A 22993-nucleotide genomic window follows, 5' to 3' on the forward strand; every position below is an offset into this window, starting at 1 on the left:
TTGGCACAGGCTGTTATATTATATACCATTGTATACAGGGCACTAGTCCTATAGTCCTTGCCAAATAGTTAAGGTAGCATAAGGACTAGTAGAAATTTGCCTTTTTTAAGGGTTTTGCTGTTTGTTATTATAAGGACTAGTAGACATGGTAGACTTCCAACTGTTTGTTTCTATTGCTGCATTTGAGATTTTCTTGGTGTTATTGTTTATAATGCTACTGATACTGGTACTAAATTAACTCTAGGTCAACAAGGTCTTTGATAAAATCGTATTGACAATTTTTACATGGTTGAGTAGTTGTTACAATTACCTCTTGCATTGGTAACCATGGTAACATATGTTTAATTTGGCGTAAACTACAAACAAACAGGATGGTAGTAAAAGCAGTGGTGCAACTTGGGAATACAAAAAAAAGGGTTTGGTTTTGGTGGGCACCAGGTCATCTTCATATGGTAAACTGGAAACACGTCTTATATGTTGTGGCCTTTGGCATCTCTAAAGACCACTTGTATGAACTGAACAATATAAATGATTGCCTTTGATGTGGAAGTAAAAGGTATCAGTTTGTTCAAATATGTGATATACTTTACATTTTTTGTTGTTGATTTTGTTTTATTATTTTAGACACAGAGGTAGATTTAAAAACAAGTTTATATGTAGCAGGTCTTGCTCGTTTTAAAACTTACTGGCCCTTCTCCAGGGGCCGTTTCACAAAGAGGTCGTAGCGCTAAGACAGTCGTAAGTCTATGTTAAAGTATAGGAGTTAAGGTAGTCATAGCGCTACGATCGCTTTGTGAAACGGGCCCCTGGCTAACAGGCCTACAACTAGCAGGGCTCTGAAAGTTTTAGAAATCCTCACCCCAAAAGGTTTTTTTCCTGCACTCTGAGATAAAATCTTGGCTTCCATTTACCTCATTTCCTGGTGATTTATGAGCAAATAGAAGTTGTTGTACATATTCCAAACTGGCCACTGGTTGTCATTCTACTGAGATGATGCCATTAAAAAAATTAAACATTCACGGAGAGGGGTGAAATTTTGACTAATGAATCTTTACTTTTCAGCAAGCCCTTAGTAGTTTTAACTGGCCACGCAAAGTGATTTGTCAATAAATTGAACTTCACTTGGCATGTGTCAACGCATCTCGATGTTCACCTGATGCTGTTTTTGAATGTCAAGAGTAACATGTATGGATATATACTGACCGACAAAAGAAACATGAATACCATACATGCTGGTTAATATATGAAGTATTACTCATATTCAAGAGATACAAGATTGGTTCGATGCACAAACGAACATACTGGTATGCTATGTGAACCGACGCTCATGAACGCATCACATGTGACGTCATAGATCCTTGTTTCGAGATGCACCATTAGTCACATGAAGGATTAGTGTGTAAAGTTTGGAAATCACATGCAGCATATCATGAAAAGCATAAAGATATGCTATTGTAACACTTGACTGATTGTAAGTTTTGTCATTAACTGGTACACAATTGAAACATTTCTTCTCCTTATGATTCTAAAGTTCACGTTTATTTTGGCTTGAACATAATGCCAACAAGCATCAATAGGTCTGAGTATGTTGACAGTGTGATTCACAGATGGAACATGTTACTTATGCCTATGTCCGGTGATTGGATGCATGTCATTGGTCCCAATTACGTGGATTGATGGTCATGATGTAAATCACTGGATTGTCTGGTCCAGACTTGATTATTTACAGACTGCCGTCATATAGCCAGAATATTGCTGAGTGTGGTGTTAAAAAACAAACAAAGAAAACAAACAAACAAACAAACTGATTGGATGCTTTTATGTAACTGGAAAAATGGACACACCTTTTAAAAAGAACGAAATGTGCAGGTGTAGATGATGGAACAAGCTTACCAAAATATGCCTGAATGCAACCAGTGGTTGACCCATTCACATGCAGTGCATGACAAGTCGCAGTGAATGCGGGTTTAAAATGGTTCGTTCCTGATGCACCTGAACTGCACTCCCAGAAGTTGAAAATGCAACATTATTTTATACTTTTATCTCTTTTATGTGTGTGACCCCTCAATAATGACACTCAGTTTGTTAATGCATAAGTAACAGTACACCAACATTGAAGATCCGGGTTAGAATAGATCTTCAGCAACCGATGCTTGCTGTAAAAAGGGACTATGCTTGTCGTAAGAGGCGACTAACGGGATCAGGTTGTCAGGCTCAATGACTTGGTTGATGCATGGCATCGTATCCCAATTGCATAGATCAATGCTCATGATGTCAATCTCTGGATTGTCTGTCAGTCATGTATTCTCCTCTTTGAGACCCAGTATTGATCCCCAGTAATCTATATTTGTTGTCCAAGGTGACTAAACAGTGACAATGCTGATGGTGTGTCATTGTGCCCGAATGGTGTGGCCCACATTAGCAGCAGCTGGTTTGTCCGGCCCTGACTCACAATATATATGTCTGCAACTTGAGCCACTGGTCTGAAGCCCAAGTCTGGCAATATTCTGTTGGATCTAGTATGACAGCTAACAATAGTCCATGTTATATCACTAAATTCTACTGAACATGATGCTAAGAGCCAAGTTTAGCATTAGTCCTTGCCAAACTGCCCAAAAGTTTAGGTATCATAAGGACTAGTAGAAATTTGCTATTTTTAAGGGTTTTGCTGTATGTTATAAGGACGAGAGGACTAGAACTGTTACAGTATACTACGAACTCAAAGGGACCACTAAAATGTTTTAGTTTATAATAACCGTAGTTCATTATAAGCATATATACAGCATTTATACAACAAATGCCTGGGACTCAAAAAAAGTTCGTTATATCAGTAAGTTTGCTATTAGCGTGTTTGCTATAAACATACTTCACTGTAAATACACAATGCCATTTAGAAAGTGGTCAAATGTTACTAATGTTATATTTGGGATAACACTTTCTTAGTAAAGTACAGATTCTAGTACTTTTTCTAGTACAAAAAAGTACTAGAATCTGTACTTTACTAAGAAAGTGTTATCCCAAATATAACATTAGTTACATAGTTCACTGTAGTTCCTAACGCTGAAGTCGGGCTAGAAGTCTGAAAGTTTTGGCACGGGCTGTTATATTATATACAGGGCAGCATGGTGGTAATATTATTGATGTGGCTTACACAACATTCAGTCACTCAGATCTTCATTAGTTTGTAGGCCCTTCTTTTACTTAAGTACAAAATTTAACAAAGAAATATATTTGGACATATTGTGTGCAAATTTGTCAGTGTTCAACTTCTAGCATGGTCTGAAACCCTGCTGTTACCATGGTTACCTTGTTTGTTGCAGTAAATGGCTCCTTCATCGGGCCCCCCAGGACCTGTCCCCCGAGGACATGCAGGGCGTGTCCATCATCAAACCCCTCACCGGGGTGGACCCCAACCTTAAGACCAACCTCACTACTTTCTTCAATAGCAGCTATCCTGCCGTGAGTATACCCTAAATAGTTTATAATTGTATGGGAGTAGGGTGCAACCTGGTTTAGTATGGTGCAACTCATGTTTCATGTCAGCATGCACCTGGTGCAGGTTAGATCAAGTCCCTGAAATAGAGCCCTGCTTCCTTTGGGATTTTGCAATAATCATGATTTTATTCTAAATATTACAGAATTACAATAATAAAGTCAGCTTTTACTATAGTCTGGAAAGGAATTTAAGAAACTCGAAAGGTTGCACAGGAATCACGCACGATGAGATGCCCAACACTAACACCATATTCGTGTGTGCATGATTCCTGTGCCCCTTTTCGAGTTTAGTTGATTGGTTCAACTGTGTCATATGGCCCTTTGACCCAGGGGTAGCATTATGCAGTTGGCTGTTTCAATGAATGCTCGTTTTACCCGTGACGAACAGGTCTGGTTGTTGATGAAATATAGTGATAGCTATATAGACAGATTTTTTATTCATGCACCGATTGTCTTTAAATGTAATATCCAGTTATGTATGACTGTTTAATAATCTCATACCAAATTTGACTGGAGTAGGTCCAATAGTTTTTCAGATATTGTAGTAAACGTCGGTACCTTAAATTACCTCCCAGACTATAGCTACTAATCAGTCAAATTACTTTTGAGTGAGTTACGAAAGTATGTGAACAGTATTCTGATTGCAAATGACATGCACCCTGGGTGCACCTAAAGTACTCACGGAAATGAAAAAACCCTGTTTTTTCAACCTCAGATCTTAAATAAATGCAGTTAATATACAAAATATGTAAATATTCAAACAACCCAATTAGTACTAATTGGGCCTTGGCACAAATACAGCATATCAAAGGTTTTTATGCCTTTTTTCAAGTAAAAGTGTGTAAAAATGTGAATAAAACAGACTATTGTGAAACAGGGTATAACCAGGTGTAAGTAGATAAGGATGACCTATGACACCTTGACGACAGGTGAGAACAGGTGCGTAATGCCTATAGTCTGTTTCTGCTATGTCAGTTTGGACTTTAGTGACGACAAATTACCTCCTGTAAAGTACATTTTGTATTGTTCACTGAGATCAAACTAGCAAATCCAGATTAGTACTTTTCGAGTTGTTTTGTTATTTCGTATTTACAGCGATGTAACACTTTGTGTCGATTTTTAAATTGAGAAAAACAGGGTTTTTTTCATTTCCGTGAGTACTTTAGAAAGTGCAGTGATGTTGCTTACAATTGAGGACAGCAATAGCAATTTGAAATGAAAGAGATCACTGAAGCTAACATCAACAAAGTGCAAGGAAACCGCCAGAACAAAACAGTTTTAAATGAAGGGATGGTTATAAAATGTAACAGTTGGCACATCCTCTGCTACCACATCTTCGTGTTCTGCCATGCTTACAGGTGGCGCTATGCTACTTCTGCCATGATGGGAGGTAACTCTTTTAGTTCCTGTTCTATTTATAGCGTATCACGATCTCACAAACTGGCGATTCAAGTATCGTCAGTACCTAAGTATCGATGATATCGTCAGTGTCGGTAAATTGTTGCAGCCCTCGTATCATGGTAACGAAACATCAGAACGTTTTATTTTTTCTTCAACCACCACTGGTGGTACAAGAACAATGTATTATATATTTTACATATAAGTTGACAAGATGGCTTTAATTCCTTAGATCTTATTTTCAAGCATATAATTTATATAAACTGAAATAAGCTTTCATTTCTGTCAATGTACAAAATAGGTTTTGGAATTGAGCCTTGTTTGCCAACATAAGTACATATTTATATATTTCTGTCTTCTCTAAATACCTCACAACAAAAAATGTAATGGAATTGCTGCCAAAATCAGGTGACTTACATAATAACCAAATTCTGTGGTCCCTTGCCAGCTGGAAGCCTGTTTCAGCAGGTAGGTTATGATGTGAAGTGAAGTAAATAATACTCTTCGAATGAGCATTAAACCCAACTCACAACAAAACAACAATCATTACATTAGTTGATTGGTAACCCATAAAAATAATCAGCATGCACACAGCCTCAGGAGAGACACCATCGTCCTAGGTCATGAGGAGAATGATGAATCAGGCTTCATGTCGAGCATCAGGAAATATCTGCAGCATTCTGGTCTCATTCTGACCTGCATGCTCTGAATAATTCATTGTTGCATTCATTACTGCCAGGCCACAAAGTTAAAAAAAATAATAAGGAGCCACTTGGCTCATAAATTTGTTTTTCAAGGAGCCAAATAGAATTTCAAGGAGCCAAGGCAAAATGTAAGGAGCCAAAAGTAATGACATGTAATTTAACTGAGCTTCTGCATAACAAAACACAAAAAAATCCATTAGTTTGAATGATCAGTTTTATATCATGAACAGCAACTGTTGTTGAAGCTTTTGAGTTTTTCAGACAAACAAGCTTTAGAACATTGTGTCAGTAAATCCATCAGACAAGGTTTAGGACATTGTGTCAGTAAATCCATCAGACAAGCTTAAGAACATTGTGTCAGTAACATCATCTGACAGTTTACCGGTGCCAGTTGCAGGTTTTGGTTCATCGAACGTGTCGAGACGATGAAACTTCCGTGTCAGCTTCGCCATTCAAAGCATTCCGTATTTTCTTGAGTGTACTGCGCATTTTTTTCCAAAAAAAACCACAGCTGTGTAGAAGGGGGTGCGCATTATACACGTAATAATGAGTTTTGATGTTTTTTCCCCCATGGAAAGACATTACCGTGAGCACGTAACACCGGAAATACCATGTCAACAAATCCATACTGAAGTACGCAAATTAATCATGTAATTACACTGTCTGACTATAAAAAGTGTTCTTTGTATATCTGGACTTATCTTTGTAACTTATTTCATTAATTTTATTCAAAATTACTTTTAATATTGTTTTAATTAATTTCAGCTAAATCGTGTGTGAAGCGATCGGAAGATCGCACAACTCACTATTATTGACAGAAACCACGGTCAGATTACCGCTATTGACGCCTTGAAACGAACTTTAGTTGACAGAGAATGGATACATATGTCATAAATGCCATACTTTGACTCGTTAAAAGTCATATTTGCTTTTGTTGGACGATTCTATGTCAACACGTAATTCTCGCGATCACGCGATCACGTGCGCGGGAGCTTTGACGCTGACTGGTCAGACTGGTTCCATGTAAAACCATGTAATAGCAGGTAATAGCAATCAGCTGCTTGCTTAGGGTTATTATTATTTCAAATATGTTTAGTAAAAGCTGCATCTAAATTAACAAGATATTGGAATATATTATTCCTGATAAAAAAATAGTTTCAGGTACAATTTTTGCCGATCCTTGCATTAAAACCCAGTAAAGTTATATCAATGGGTGTGTCTTGACTGAATCACCGGTAGATTCCAAGAAAATGTGTGTACAGCTGATTGCTGTGTCCGGCTTAGTTTACGAGAAGATACACATGGTAATCTTAATCCCTGGATATAAAACAATGCCTAGCAGAACAAAAAATACAATTTAAACGGTAAATCAACATGTCTGGTGATTTTTTCTCTCAAATCTCGAATTTGTACTGACCAAGTTTCTCATCACCCGTTCGGTTGCCGGACTTCGCTAAAGTGGTAGATATATCTACGGTGTAATTTTTTTTTCTGCGCTTGTAAGATCTATTCGAATTTTTTTCCCAAAAATATTCTGAATCCGCTAGAGAGGGGTGCGCACTATACTTAAGAAAATACAGTATATATCATTTGCCGATTGACAACGATTTGTTGTTGTTTTGACTTGCGCAAATATGGAAAAATACTTCGTGTTTTTGAACGGCGAAACGACCGCCACAGCTGTCACCTGGGCGGATGTCGTACAGCGCATGCGTGGGTCCTAAACACTTAACACCGTTACTGCATTACTTAATAACGGAAAGTGCTTCCTTCATTCCAGGTATGGAGCTTCATATCGAAAGCGAAGACAGTACACATGGCCTAGCAGTGATCTAGTCGATGTTATTATGTACTGTTATCAATTTTTTTCACTGAAGTTACCACACTTATATTAAAAACGATCTTTTTTAATATCTTATGACAAGAGATATTTAGTCGCCAAACTTAATTAAAGACAAGGAGCCAGTTGGCGACTGACATGAAAATACCAGTCGCAAAATACAAAACTAGATCGCCATGGCAACCAAATTAGTTGCAACTTTGTGGCCTGACTGCTGTATCTCTCCCCGGTGTTTGTTAATGATATCCCAAAACAAGGCAGCAGTAGGAACTAACATTTTTGTCAATATATTGAACTTCACCTGTCGCCACATGGTGCATTTATCTCGTTATCACCTGATGCTGTTTATTGAATGTCAAGTGGCATTATGCTGCTCCTGTGTGGTTTAAAGCTGAATATACTGATTCTGCATGGTTTAATCTGATTATGCTGCTAGTGTGTGGTTTAAGCCTGATTAGGCTGCTGCTGTGTGGTTTAATCTGATTATACTGCTCATGTGTGGTTTAATCTGATTATACTGCTCCTGTGTGGTATAAGCCTGATTATGCTGCTCCTGTGTAGTTTGAGTCTGATTATACTGCTCCTGTATGGTTTAATCTGATTATACTGCTCCTGTGTGGTATAAGCCTTATTATGCTGCTCCTGTGTGGTATAAGCCTGATTATGCTGCTCCTGTGTGGTTTGAGTCTGATTATACTGCTCCTGTGTGGTTTAAGCCTGATTATGCTGCTCCTGTGTGGTATAAATCTGATTATGCTGCTCATGTGTGGTATAAGTCTGATTATGCTGCTCCTGTGTGGTTTGAGTCTGATTATGATAACCCACTAGATTGGGACACTATTGATTCCAGTTTTAACTGGCGTCAGCGGTACAGCTGGTATCAAACATCGGACCCTGTACTAAATGTCAACACAACAGGTGCAGTGCTGTTCATGGGTGTGAGACAAGACCTTTTTAAACATTGTTTTGCGGAATTATACTCTCTCACACAAATATCTGAAAAACCAAGTAAAATTTGAAAAAATTGAGATAAAACGTCTCTAGACAAAATCATTTCTTGTAACAGTTCACCATTTAGATTGAATTTTCTCCTGCTCTCCAAGGCATTATTTTAATGTTTATTTGCAGAGATTAAGATTGCCATGTCTACTTTCTCGTAAACTAAGCAGGAAGAAGCAATCAGCTGTACACGTTTTCTCCCAATTGACAGGTGATTCCAGAGCTCCAGATAACTTTTTGAGCAATTAAGTTTTTACTCGAAGGTTTCTATTTTAATTGGGTTATTATCATATAACCCAATTTCTTATATATAGAAACGGGCTCCGTCCGTCAGTCCGTCAGTCCGTCCGTCATTTTGCTATTTAGAAATTTTAGAAATGTTTATATTTTACGTTTCAATGGCAAAAAGATGGTTCTGTGAGGGTAGGATTCGTTTCCGGAGCATAACTCAGAAACCGTTCAATATTTTTTCATCAAACTTTGCAGGTCTGTCAGGTACACACTGAACTGGTGTCTTTTGCTATTTAGAAATTATTTTTTTTACGTTTCCATGGCAGCAAGTTGGACTTAGGTTCTGTGAGGGTAGGGTTCGTTTCCAGAGCATAACTCATAAACCGTTCAATATTTTTCATCAAACTTTGCAGGTCTGTGAGGTACATGCTGAACTGGTGCCTTTTGCTATTTAGAAATTTTAGAAATTTTTATTTTTTACGTTTCCATGGCAACAAGATGGACTTAGGTTCCAAACTCTTCTTTTTTTTACAATTTCCATGACAAGTTCCACCTCGGTTAAAAAAGGTTAGGGTTTGTTTAGATTTAATTATGTCATAAATTCTGCAACAGGGGCGGGGGATGTTGCCACGTTAGTGGCAAACTCTTGTTACATTTTTTATTGGGTAGCCAATATTTTTTCATTCACCTATTCATCACTCTATTGTTTTTTTCCCAAAATGAACTTACATTTTGAGATTTCAAAAAAAATATAGTATGTTTTAGATGTATATAAGGGTTCTAACTAAAGGTTTGACTCTGAAAGTAAATTAGCTTGTAATTGTGTTTCAGAAATTAGCTCCATTGTACGCATGCTGAAAAAGCTTCATTTGATATTTATGCATGGTGTTTTTATACGTTTGAGTTTTTCATTTAATACATGTGTTTCTGTACGCAAGTTAATCGAAAGTAATCACATTTAGAATATTTTTGGGGAGTATTTTACGCAAAATTCGCTGCTTATCTGTAGCTCTGGATTCAGTTAAAAAATACCCACTGATACAACCTTTAAAGAATTTTGATGCAATGTTTTTTTATGGTAAAAAATAAATTGTCCCCGAAAATTCTTGTAAACAATAATAATGCTTCAGACAGTTGGAAAAAACAAAATGGCTGCCACAAAAATTACTTACTGTGTTTTTCTTCAAAAAATATTCAGGCTCATAGTTTTAAGAAAAAAAATATCTGGTATATATTGAATAAAATTCATAAAATATATTACAAACTTAAGTCCGGATATACAATGAACATGATGAAAACGTTTATATAACCAGATAGTGTAATAATAGGATTAAATTTCGTACTTCAGTTCAGATTTGTTGACGGTCGAATGTGCTCACAGTGATCAGCTGGTATTGATTTTTGCAATGGGGAAAAAACATCTGGTTAGTGTAAAACAAGTTTATTCAAAATGTATGTAAGTTTTTGGAGCCATGTGTTACCGTGCACTATAACCGAGTTAGCACGATATTGATGGGCGCAATAGTGAGGGAACTCTGTACAACAAAATCTGACCTAATTAATGTGAGTAACATTTGTCCTTTGGATGCCTATCAGTCACGTCAGTAGCAGCACCTGTTTTGACTAAAGCTTCTTCTGTGTAGTGATAGTGTAGACGTGATCACGACAAGGTACACTCCTGACAAGCTATGCGATTATCAGGCTCATCCTGTCATTTGAATTTATGTACACTGGTGACATGTGAAACTGGAGTGTCATGATGTAGAACCAGCTTACATAAGGCTGATAACATGTAGTCAGTGTAGAGTTACTTGTGTCAGGTCAAGGTGTCAGGTCAAGGTGTCAGGCTGTGTGTTGTAACTGAAAGTATACACTCATTTTCCAGGGTTAGAAACTAACAGTTTTTGTCCACTAGCCCTTATAATGATAACATATAGCAAAACCCATAAAATGGGCCAATTTTTCTAGTCCTTAGGATACCTTTACTATTGGGCAGTTTGGTAAGGACTATAGGACTAGTGCCAATTTCTAACGCTGATTTTCACCTTTCTTGAAACTCTTTAGACAAATTGTGACCTTGTTTAAAGTGAAACATTTTGGGTGTCCCTAGATTCAAATTCTGAAGTACCACACCTCACGACGTTTGACCTTGCGTGTTGATTTATGCGTAAGCCACTGTAGCCATGTGACTAGGAAAGTAGGGGCATCTAACAATGGTGTCGCCCCTCCCCTCACACCCCCTCGCTCTGATGACTCACTAGGCAGGTATGGCTGTACACAAGTGATGGTTAGCAGGGCTAGACATGGCAAGAGGTCAGTCTTGTAAATGAATAATGCTTTACCCTACATAACACTTTCAATGTTCATCACAATCGTACACATAATTTAGGGCATGGGACATAATTTGTTACTTTCACTAGTGGCTTGCATTTCTTCATGATATAAGTTGATGCAATTCGGATTTTACGTCCCTTTGCTGTGCGGATCCACTGATCGTTGGGTGGAATGAAAGATTGTGTTATGTGTATGCACCATACCCATTGTAAATTTCACCAATGTGGTGAACTATTGAAATATGCATCGCTTGGCAGGGCTCGATTTAGCTGTATAAAACATGCACCTGTGGTCCAGTGCATCCTATTATTGGAAAATGCAACCTAATATGTATGTCTATATGCACCATTTGAATGTAAATAAACATTTCAGTTTGTTTTGTGACAAACCTTTACTTGTCCATACAACATTGACATTTGAACACACTTAATACTTCAAAGCTCTTTTTTACCATACTACATCACTAATCCCTGTGTTACCGTATTCGACGTAATAAGCGCCCCTCTGTAATAAGCACCAATGGCGACATTTGCTAATATAATGACTAGTGAACAATACCAATTAGCACCCCTTCTGATTGATCAATGTTCACAAGACTTTATTATTTGCGTACAATGCGCACTCGTGTGTTATATGCACCCTTAATTATGGGTAATTAAATTCTAGAAAAATATATCAGTCGTACATAAACATTTCAGGCTGTCGGCATAAACCATGAAATTTATCTTTCAACTCTGTTTTTTTTCACCAAAATAATATTCTCATAAATGCTCCTCATTTCTAATTTTGAGAGCGCCCTGGGCGCTTATTACAGGGAATACGGTATGTGTAATTCATGACACATGACACACTCGTCAGAGATCGGAGATTTTACATAGTTAGACTAGTTTATGCATCTGTGTTTCAACCTATATAAAATAATGGGACCAGAGTGCAACCTGGTTTTGTCTGGTCCAACTAGCTTTTCATGTCAACATGCACTTGGTGCAAGTTAGATCAAGTCCCTTAAATTGAGTCCTATTTGGGGCTTTGACCTCTCATAGACACATGTTAGGTTGACACAATGTGATATAACTAAGATAAAGTTTAAACCGAATCTTAATCCATGGAACCAACTCAACTGTTCAAGGTAATTAGAAAAGCGGAAAACCCTTGTGAAACATCATTAGGCCAGAGCAATTTAATTACTTCTTGTGACCATTCCACTGCAATTTTCTAGGCATTTTCCCCTCTCCCCCAAAAAGCCCTCCCTCCCAAAACCAACAAACAACAACACTTAAATCTCCATATTTACAGTAGCCATTTTGACTGGTTGGTTTTTTTCACTTAATCTGTTAATTTGCTCTTTGCTAGAACAAAAAGTTATAGTAATACAATGTAAGTTTTTGTGAAATACACATGAAAAGTGTATGTGAAGCCAAACTGATGTATTTGTGTTTCAGTTTGAGATCCTCTTCTCTGTACAAGATGAGCAGGACCCAGCAATACTGCTGGTCAAAAGCTTAATGGAAGCCTACCCAAAAGTGGATGCTAAGCTATTTATTGGTAAGTTTTGTTTCTGACATCTGTCACGTGATTCAACGTATCAACTTCACATTTAGCTCTTGTTTGATACCCGACATTTATCTCGTTTGATACCCGACATTTATCTCTTGTTTGATACCCTCACATTTATCTCTTGTTTGATACCCTCACATTTAGCTCTTGTTTGATACCCGACATTTAGCTCTTATTTGATTACCACACGTTCAGATCTTATTTGATTCCTAACATTTAGCACTTATTTGATACCCCCACGTTCAGCTCTTATTTGACATAATATATATATACAGACGTGTTGATCAGGTGCTCTGACTTGGCTGAATGCATGGATCGTGGCTCCAGGTTTCAATCACTGGTTTACCTTGTCCAGGCTTGGCTATTTACAGGCGACTGCCTCCTTGGTCTAGTGGTAGAGCGTCCGCCCGGGGAGCGGAAGGTCCAGGGTTCGATCCCCGACCGTGTCATTCCAAAAGTCGTTAAAAGATGGTACTTGTTGTTACCCTGTCTGGCGCTCGGCAGTAAGGGGCTAACACAAGGACTGGTCGGCTTGGGAGTCAGTATACTGTGTCTGAGTGGGGTATTCATGTTAAACTGCGGCGTGGTATCTCAGTGAGCTAGCACTATAAATCGGCATCAGTCCGGACTAGTAGAAGCGGGCACACAAACACACACACATACATGCACGTCGCTATATAAGTGCAATGATCTTGGACGCGACGTTAAACCCCATTTCACCTCACCTCACCTATTTACAGGCTGCTGTGATACGGCTGGAATATTGCAGCATTCAGCAACATTCAATCATTCGTCTGTCTCAACCTGCATGACCTGTCTGCATATACAGGCTCAGCCGAAATCAGCAGCAGGATTATATAAGTAAATGCTCAAGTCAATAGTCAGCAACAGCCAGGGGAGATACGTGGACACAGCAAAGTCAATATTCATGTGTAACTAAGATTTGATTGTGAATTTTTCTTCGATTTATTCTATATGTCCTGTAGTACCAGGGGATTTCCTCCCACCATAAATACAGTGGAAAACACAACTCAAAATAATAGAATATCATTTTTTGGAGTGTCGTCGTGTGCATTGTACAAATGAAGCATGACAGTCGAGGGGTCCAGATCATAACTAATATGTTAAATTTGAAGAAATAGTTGAGTGGCACATACTCAAATACAGATTTCAATAGCAGTTAAATTTAGGACTCTGAAGGACTTGGGGACTTATTAGTTCCTGAAAAAATGTGTCACTTCAAAAGTGTTTGAAAGCTGGGTCAGTATGTGACATGTTTTTGTTTGTGTCTTGTTTAACGCCGCACTCAACAATATTACAGCTATATGACGGCTGAAAATAATCGAGTCTGGACCAGACAATCCAGTGATTGACATAATGAGCATCAATCCACGTAATTGGGATACAATGACATGCATCAACCAAGTCAGTGAGCTTGACCACCCGATCCTGTTAGTCGCCTCTTACGACAAGCATAGTCGCCTTTTACAGCAAGCATGGGTTGCTGAAGACCTATTCTACCCCGGATATTCACGGATCTGTGACATATGTGCCCTGTATGGCAGACTTACTTGGCATTCGGTCAGTGATGAATGAGAGGAAGGCATTAACATGATTAGGGGGCGGCTGGGTAGCCTTGTGGTTAATGTGTCATGCCGAAGACCCGACAATGTACAATGTTTGAAGCTCATTTCTTGTGTCTTCCGCTGTGATATTGCTGGAATATTGCTAAAAGCGGCGTAAAACCACACACACTCACTCACTCACTCACTCATTAACATAATTAAGGGTGGAGCTTAAAATACTTTGGAGTTGTCAAAAAGTCAACACTTACTTGAATGTGCAGATGAAATATTATCTGTTATTCAGAATATACCAAAATGTGCCCAAAAATTGATGATTTTTAAAAAAATTGTTTGTTGTTTGATTTCATTTACCAATTCATGTTATATTTGACCATTGCTGCTGCTGTATGTATGTCCATGATCATGATGATATTGTGTGGACATTCTGTTTCTGTGAAAACATCTATGCTGAGATAGATGACTTTGACGTGCCCCGATGCCTCCTGTCACGCTTGTATGTGTTCAAGCTGTGTGTGTATGTATGGGGACAACCACAGCTTGCTGTATAATTGATGAATCTTGTTCGTTGTCCCTTTGGCGAAGTTCTGCCCTATTTCACCTCACCTCTTTGGCCCTTTTTAATACAAACTTTCTTATGATAATGATGCTGTGGGGTATAGCGGTCAGCATGTCACGGAGCAAAACATTGTTTTCAATAAAAAATATAGTCAGTATCAAACATTGTTTTTAATAAAATAAAGTCAGTATCAAACATTGTTTTCAATAAAAAATACACCAGTATCAAACATTGTTTTTAATAAAAATATAGTCAGTATCAAACATTGTTTTTGATAAAATTAAGTCAGTATCAAACTTTTTTTTTCAATAAAAATGAAGTCACTGTCAAACTTTGTTTTCAATAAAAATATAGTCAGTATCAAACATTGTTTTTGATAAAATAAAGACAGTATCAAGCATTGTTTTCAATAACAATATAGTCAGTATCAAACATTGTTTTTCAACATGTTCAAACATCATTGGTGAAGAAGCCTCTCTGCTGCTTCCGTCCATGGTGAATTATTAAGCACTGTGCATGTCTGAGTCTGGTGTGTGGATCCAGATCTATCTGTGCAGGGTGGCTGTCACGCCTCACTAGGCTCCCGCTGTCTCCATGGCAACACACCAGACACCCTACAAATGATTTGTCATGCAGACCAGGCCAAGGTCGTGAAGGTGTATCATGTGCATTCACTGGTCCAGTGATTCCATGTGATGTTTGTATAGAGATAGAGTAACAGATAGAGTGCTGGTTGTAGCTATGCGGAACAAGCACCAGTGACACCTAATATTTATGACTACATGAATCAAATGCATGTAAATAAACATTCAAATTTGTCTCTGACTAACCTTTACTATTCCACACAAAAACGATCTTTGAACACATTGTATGTCAATGTCAGGTCAGGACATATTTATTGCACAAATACTTCTTGAACTAACAACTTTTCTGGTCATGTGTATCACATTGTTGCCAACTATCAAGATGATGATTTCAGGGATTTTAACTAAGTGCTTCTGGCAGGCAATTTTTGGGGAAAATCGTTATTTTGTTCGAAAATGGGATTTTTTAAAAGTTCTCTTTGTGTTCCTGTTAAGAGGTCTTTTAACATTGTATTTTGACATTGTATTCAATGCAATAATAGAAAACTAAGTACTACAACCTCTTTCCCTTTGTTGATCATGTTATCAATGAAATTCAGATTATCTCCACACAGCTATGAGATTAGTTATTAGTTAATGTGTATTAACATGAATTGGGAAATGTTTACGCCCAATTTGAATTTTTTTAATGACACTTGCTGCAGACATGGACCTGAAGATTGTCTGCTAAGCAGGTCTAGATTAGTCCCTATATCATGTCGTGGCTACTTGTATACCAGGCCTGCAGACATGGGGCCGAAAATCGTCCGCTAAGCAGGTCTAGATTAGTCCCTATATCATGTCGTGGCTACTTGTATACCAGGCCTGCAGACATGGACCTGAAGATTGTCTGCTAAGCAGGTCTAGATTAGTCCCTATATCATGTCTAGGCTACGTGTATACCAGGGCTGCAGACGGCAGTCGAAAAAATAGTACATGATACAAGGAATTTGCAGAAATGTAAATGTCAGTTTATGATATATTTGACATTGTGTGATGTATGAGGGTGTTTTCACACTGTCAGTGCCCTGTGTGGATACAGCCCCAAGACTAACCGGCCCCTGCTTGTGGGAAGAGCCGACTTCAGTGAATCAGGTCGTCATGCTTCAGATGGCAGGGTGATGGTGGTGGTGATTACTCATTCATTCCGTGACTGATTTGCCTTTTCCTTACACTTTATGGACTGTGGCATTGACAAGAATTCACCAGAGCTCAATGTCACTATCTGTGTCATGCACCAGTACAACCTAGTATTGTTTGTTTTGTTTTATTTGTTGGTTGTTTAATGCCGCATTCAGCAATATTCCAGTTATATGACGGCGGTATATGAAGACAAATTTAACTCGTTTAACTCGTGTGAGGTTTTAATTAATACCCCCATCTCCTTCATTAATTTCCTGAACACACTTATTATGTCGAAAACGGTACCATTTACAGGGATGAGAATCTTCCGCAGATCCGCAAATTTCCACGGATTTTAGTGAGCACAAATTTGTTAAATTCGCATGAACCCCCTATAAACACCCCCAAATTATGGACCACGCTCCATTGAAAAGACGTTTCAGCTGAAAAGGAAAATGTCTATTCTCATCACTGCATTTAGAGATTGTGGTATCTGTATCAGTTTAAGTAGAAGTCATGTCAACTACACTAGAACATGTTGCAAGACATGATCAGCCAGGAAGTTGTGTGGCTGGTGAAAGTCCCAGCGTGGGCAGTGTGTGAGTCAACAGACAAACAACAACATTAAAGACAGGGAAGTACACAAAGGTTAACCTCTGTCGTTTTATGCAGGAAGTGAAATGGATGTTTCAGTACATTCTTATCATTAGACATGTTAGATCCAGGCTGAATGTTATACAGTCCTTATTTATCATGATTTTCCCATCTGCAGATATTTTGCCCACATCGACAGCAAGTGTCCTTGAACATGTTGAAAGATTTTAAGTTGGATCAAACATTTTCTAAATTCAGATTATCAAATATAAAGGATTTTCTGGATGTGAAATCCTGCACACTATATGCATACAAATCGAAAATGGATACAAAAAATATACAAACATTGATCATGTTGATGCAGTAAATTTTTATGCACGTTCAGGAATATATTTAACTAACGTCCTTTAAGCATACGTCCTTTAAGTACGTCATTTGTGGTAGAGTACTGTATCAAATTTTGACATTTCTCTTGGACCCCTATGTGTTTACTTGGGACCCCTACAATGGAATACTTTGCATTCCCTGGCCCCCAGGTATAAACCAGGTAAATCTCAGATAGTGTTACAATTATGATAATGTACAATGAAATAGTTTTGCAAAAGTTACATGTATGTCCCTGAAAACAGAACCAATAAAGAGTAAGGATTTATTGTTACACAATAATGTTAAGACCAATGTTTAAACAATTCTGGATTGAAAATTGTATGGTCTTTGTAAAAAAATCCCTTCACTACTCTGCGCTTTTTATTTCCTATTTGCCTGTCCCTGTTGATAAAAAATATTTCAACATCAACTTGGCTGTTGACAGTCCCAGGCCTGAGGCAAGAGAAAGGCCAAAGCGAGTCAGGACAGAAAGCCACCTGGGCCCCGTTCCACATAGCAGCTTCGCGCTAAGACGATCGTTACTCCCATACTTAAGGATAGACTTACGACAGTCGTAGCACTAAGGTCGCTTTGTGGAACAGGTCCCAGATGTGTGTTAGCTGGTTCAGTATTTCAGAAAACTTGACACCTCTGTGCAGAGGGTTGAGTTTTGTCCGTTACTCCACGCAGTTGTTTGTGATTCAGTGAACAGTTCAAGGGTTTGTAATGAAGCAGGCCCAACAAGCAGCAGAAGCCTAATCTTAAGTCTTCCAGTTTTATTCTTGTGTAATACTATGGCAGCAAACCTCAATGAATTCTACGTTATACCCATCACCCTGGAAATATTCCAGCTATATGACAGTGATCATTAACACATGAAGCCTGGACCAGACAAACCAGTGATTGATAGTATAGGGGTACAATAACATGTCATCGGTTAAGACACCATCGCACCAGTCTTACCACCCGATCCATTTAGTCACTCCCTCACCCACCCACCCACTCACTCACTCACTCACTCACTCACTCACTCACTCACTTGCTCGATCTCACTAACTCACTCACAGTTCCTGACAGTGATATCAAATTTGTATTTGCAGGAATCAAGTCAGTCGGCGCCAATGGCAAGGTGAACAACATGGTGAAGGCTTATGAAGCAGCAAAGTATGACATCGTGTTGGTATCGGACAGCGGAATACGCAGTAAGTCTCTTATATAAACTTCATCAATATTCCAAATGAAACCGAAGTAATATGATTGATATGAATCACAATAAAACCTCAATACACTGTTAAATAAAAATGCATCAATGTAATCAAATTTGCATCGTGAGTATGTCCAAGCTACAGCGTGTCATGTCTATAGGTGTAGTTTGACCGTAAGGTGAGTGTTTTAGAGAGTAAGGATTAAGTGGTGTGTGTGTGTCTGTGTGCAGTGCAAGAGTCGACCCTGACGGGCATGATGGCATGCATGACAAGCAAGGTCGGGATGGTGCTCCAAATGCCCTACGTTGCTGACCGGGAAGGCTTCGCTGCTGTCTACGAGAAGGTATGTACACAGTCACGCTCTTGTTTTAAAAGGGGGCACGGGTGGCCCAGTCGCCTAAGGCGCCGCGATTCGCTGTGCAGAGTTGCGTCCCTTGGGCATGCCAGAAACCTATGATTCTGGGTTCGAATCCCGGTTTGCCTCGATTATGTTTCTAGGTTTGTCAGCACCATACCCGTGCTCGTGGGTTTCACCGAAGTGGTAAACGTCTGAGACCTGCATCACTTGGGGCTTTCCTCCCACATTAAGCTGACTAGCCGCGATATAACTTGAATACTGTTAAAAGCGGAGTTAAACCCAACTCACTCACTCACTCACTCACTCTTGTTTTAAAAAATGTTACAAAATGGAATAAGCTTAAACATGTTGTATTTCAGGCAGTTTTTTGTTACCGTTTCTTTTGAAAACGAAAAAGACGATTTTTTTTATATATGGTATTTGGAAGATTATCAATGGTTTTGTAGTTCGAACAAACTGATTTTAACCAATGATCAAAGATAAAATCCTAACCGATCGCCAACCTACCTTCTATTCTATATTTGCAGGTGTATTTTGGCACTATGCAAGCCCGGAACTGTTTGGCAGCGAATGCTCTCGGCATCAACTGCTCTACTGGAATGTCCTGTCTGATGAGGAAAGATATACTTGATGCAGCGGGGGGCATGGCATCCTTTGGCAAATATCTCGCTGAAGATTTCTTTTTTGCTGAAGCTTTCAGGCAAAGGTATGTGAATACGTGGTCTTATTTATTGAGACTCATATACCCAGCACTTAATTGCCCAAATAACATTCAGGTAAATTTACACAATATACGTCCTGGCCTGCCTGTTGGTGATTCTGGGACATAGTGGTGCTCAGTTTCTCAATTCATGGATAGAAATTAACCTAGAAGGTCTACTCGCCCTAATAGTGATAACACATAGGAACATCCCAAAAATGTTCGAAATTCTACAAGCCCTTAGGATACCTTTGACAGTAGTGAAACCGGCTTGGGCTTGCAGGCTCTGTTGTAAGAGTTTACTAAATGAGCAGGGATCATTCCAGGAACTTTATAATGTGGGCCCATTTAGTACTGTTAAGTGGAGTTTCGAACAATTTCTGTGTGATGCCTATATAATACAATGATATAAAGCTCCACTGCTTTTGAAAAGTAGTGAAACCGGCTTGGGCTAGCAGGCTCTGTTGTAAGAGTTTACTAAATGAGCAGGGATCATTCCAGGAACTTTATAATGTGGGCCCATTTAGTACTCTTAAGTGGATTTCGAACAATTTCTATGTGATGCCTATATAATGATATAAAAGCTCCACTGCTTTTGAAAATGAGGCCTTTTCTTATATTTATGGGCCAGAAGCCCAAGGGCCCTTCCCAGAATAATCCCTGAATGGGGACTGGGTGCTTGCAGTATCACTGTACGGACCGGCCCCACTGTTTGTCATGTTACCAGGACAACATGGATAGATGCTCATGCTATCAGCCATCGGTTTGTCTGACATTGACTGGGTGCTGTTCCTGTAATGTTGAAATCTTTGAATCATTCCGGGTGTCACCTTTGTGGAATATTGTACATTTATATTTCTGTGAAGAATTCATAAATGCTCAGCCAGTTTGACAATCCATCATTAATTTTCCTGTTAATGTAACCATTTGAAATTTTGGGAATGAAGTGCTAGTCGAATCATTTTACATGAATATTGCCATGTTAGGCCAAACATCATAGACTTGAGACCCGTGAAGACCCAGGGTAGAATAGGTCTTCAGCAACCCATCCTGGTCTTAAAAGGTGACTATGCTTGTCATAAAGAGGTGGTACGGCTTGGTGACTTGGTTGATGCATGTCATCGTATCCCAATTGCGTGGATCGATGCTTGTGATATCAGTCACTGGATTGTTTGGTCCAGACTCGTTTATTTACAGACCGCCGTCATATAGCTGGAATATTGCTGAGTGCGGCGTTAAACAACAAGCAACCAAACAAAGTCCCATTGCACTTGTTTACCTGTTTTTTTCCATGTTCCAGGGGGTACAAAGTTGTTCTGTGTCCGGAGCCAGCTTTACAAAACTTGGGTACATACTCAATTGGAGAGTTTCATCGCCGGCTTATCAGGTAGGGTTCCTGCCTCCTCTAGTACTCCTTTCAAAGCTGGCAGTGTCAGTTGTAGGCCTGTTACAATTCATCTGATCTTCCCTAGTCTTGACAGGTGACTTGTGTACTGTGATGAACAAAATGACAATAATTTATCAGTATGTGTGAACATTTCTGAGCAAATTGAATTATTATTTTCATGAAGTCTGCAAATTCAAGTACTTGCAGCTTTGATGTGTTTGTATTAGACATGAACTAAAATTCTCTCCTTCTCATGTCATCAGGATTTTACAAGACGTAGAAATGTGCGTTCTGTTCTCACAGTTGTATAGAATGGATGCAAGAATAAAGATATTGTGTCCCGAGGGGTGCGCAATAAGGTTCATTGTACCAAATGCTTGACAAGAATAGAAAGGTCCTATAATTAAGGTTATTATCAAAACGTACAGTACACGACACGTTACTTCACCAGACTAGCCTTTTCCAATAAGGATTCTTGAAATTAAGGATGGGGGTCCCCCACTTTGGCAAGTCAACGTAAAACCCTGTTTCATTCTGAGAACTAAAAACCTTTACCAAAAACTACCCCGTCCATGTCAGTGGTGAAAGTAGTTAATGTTTGATTATGTTTTTCAAAGAACTGATTATGGAATTCCAGTCCGGCGTAAATGTACATTCCTTGAAAATGATGCCTTGTGTCTAATTAGGTGGTGTCACTTGCGGATATCCATGTTGCCAACGCTGATACTCCTGGAACCGATATCAGAGTGTATGATCATAGGAGTGGGTGCGTCTTTTGCCATCCAGCATCTGTTTGACGTCAGCGCCTCCGTGGTCTTCCTCCTCCATATTCTGTGCTGGTTCCTGCTGGATTATACTCTCATTACAACAGTCGAGGTAAGGTTTAGGCATGGGTATTGGAGGTTTAAAGTGTATCACTATTTTGCGATGCACAAGACTGTATTGCAATGCGTATCACAAAATATTGTATATAATTCTAAATTTTGAATTCAGAAGCTATCTGATACATTTAAGGTATGAATTGAAGTTCATAAATGGAACAAAACAAGATGCTGGTACAACATGATGTTTACTCAGTCAATAAGTGCACAGCCCTCTAGGGGCCCCGGAGGCAAGCATTTGACAAGTATATAACATTATAACACATCATAAACATCATTGAAATCACCTGATATATCCAGCATGAAAAAAAAGATATTGTGATACATGTACATATCGTGGAAAAATGAACCTCAATTTACCGATATACAGATACACCCTTAGTATGTTTCATTCACACCAGTCCCTGCAAGGAATCTGCTGTCGGGTTCAAACCCAACTCTGACTTTGACCTTATGGGGAGGGGAGGGAAGGGAGGGACAAGGCAACTCTCTCTCCAGCAGTATGAACAACATCTGGTGTTACATCTAGCAGACACAGTTCAGACACCCTAGATGAGGCTGTAATTCTGTTGCCAAAACTTGAAAGTTCCTTCCCCCTTTATTTTAGGCTAAAAAATATAATAGTCTTGGTTCTCAGGCTCCTTGGGGCGGTCGGGTAGCCTAGTGGTTAAAGCGTTCGCTCGTCACGCCGAAGAACCGGGTTCGATTCCCGACATGGGTACAATGTGTGAAGCCCATTTCTGGTGTCCCCCGCCGTGATATTGCTGGAATATTGCTTAAAGCGGCGTAAAACCATACTCACTCACTCACTCAGGCTCCTTAAATATTCCAAGTCGAACGGTAGTTAAATACTGTATTCCAGTATTTTACTCATCAAGGAATACATGTATTACCCTTCCCTACCCGGGTACCCCGCTGTAGGTCTCAAGAGATGAGTACCAAATGTCCGATTGGGATGGTTTGACCGTAGCCCTGGACAAAATGTATTTAGTTATACGTATAAAATGATCTGGTCATGCATATGCTGAAGTTGACTGAAGATTTATCTTTATTCAAA

The 22993-nt window shown here is 39.0% G+C and overlaps 1 protein-coding gene across 1 annotated transcript in view; it reads left to right on the forward strand.

The window, feature by feature from the left end:
* LOC139456146 (ceramide glucosyltransferase-like) overlaps positions 1 to 22993 on the forward strand; it is a 28469-nt gene that overhangs the window by 2159 nt on the left and 3317 nt on the right. Inside the window, exons 2-8 of the mRNA XM_071237691.1 lie at positions 3321 to 3459; positions 12444 to 12546; positions 18506 to 18607; positions 18841 to 18953; positions 19496 to 19674; positions 20969 to 21055; positions 21742 to 21931. Coding sequence (XP_071093792.1) covers positions 3321 to 3459; positions 12444 to 12546; positions 18506 to 18607; positions 18841 to 18953; positions 19496 to 19674; positions 20969 to 21055; positions 21742 to 21931 — 913 coding nt within the window. The remainder of the gene's footprint in view (positions 1 to 3320; positions 3460 to 12443; positions 12547 to 18505; positions 18608 to 18840; positions 18954 to 19495; positions 19675 to 20968; positions 21056 to 21741; positions 21932 to 22993) is intronic.

Source organism: Haliotis cracherodii, unplaced genomic scaffold (assembly GCF_022045235.1).
Source record: "Haliotis cracherodii isolate W230 unplaced genomic scaffold, xgHalCrac1.p SCAF_11, whole genome shotgun sequence".
Classification (NCBI taxonomy): Eukaryota; Metazoa; Mollusca; class Gastropoda; order Lepetellida; family Haliotidae; genus Haliotis; species Haliotis cracherodii.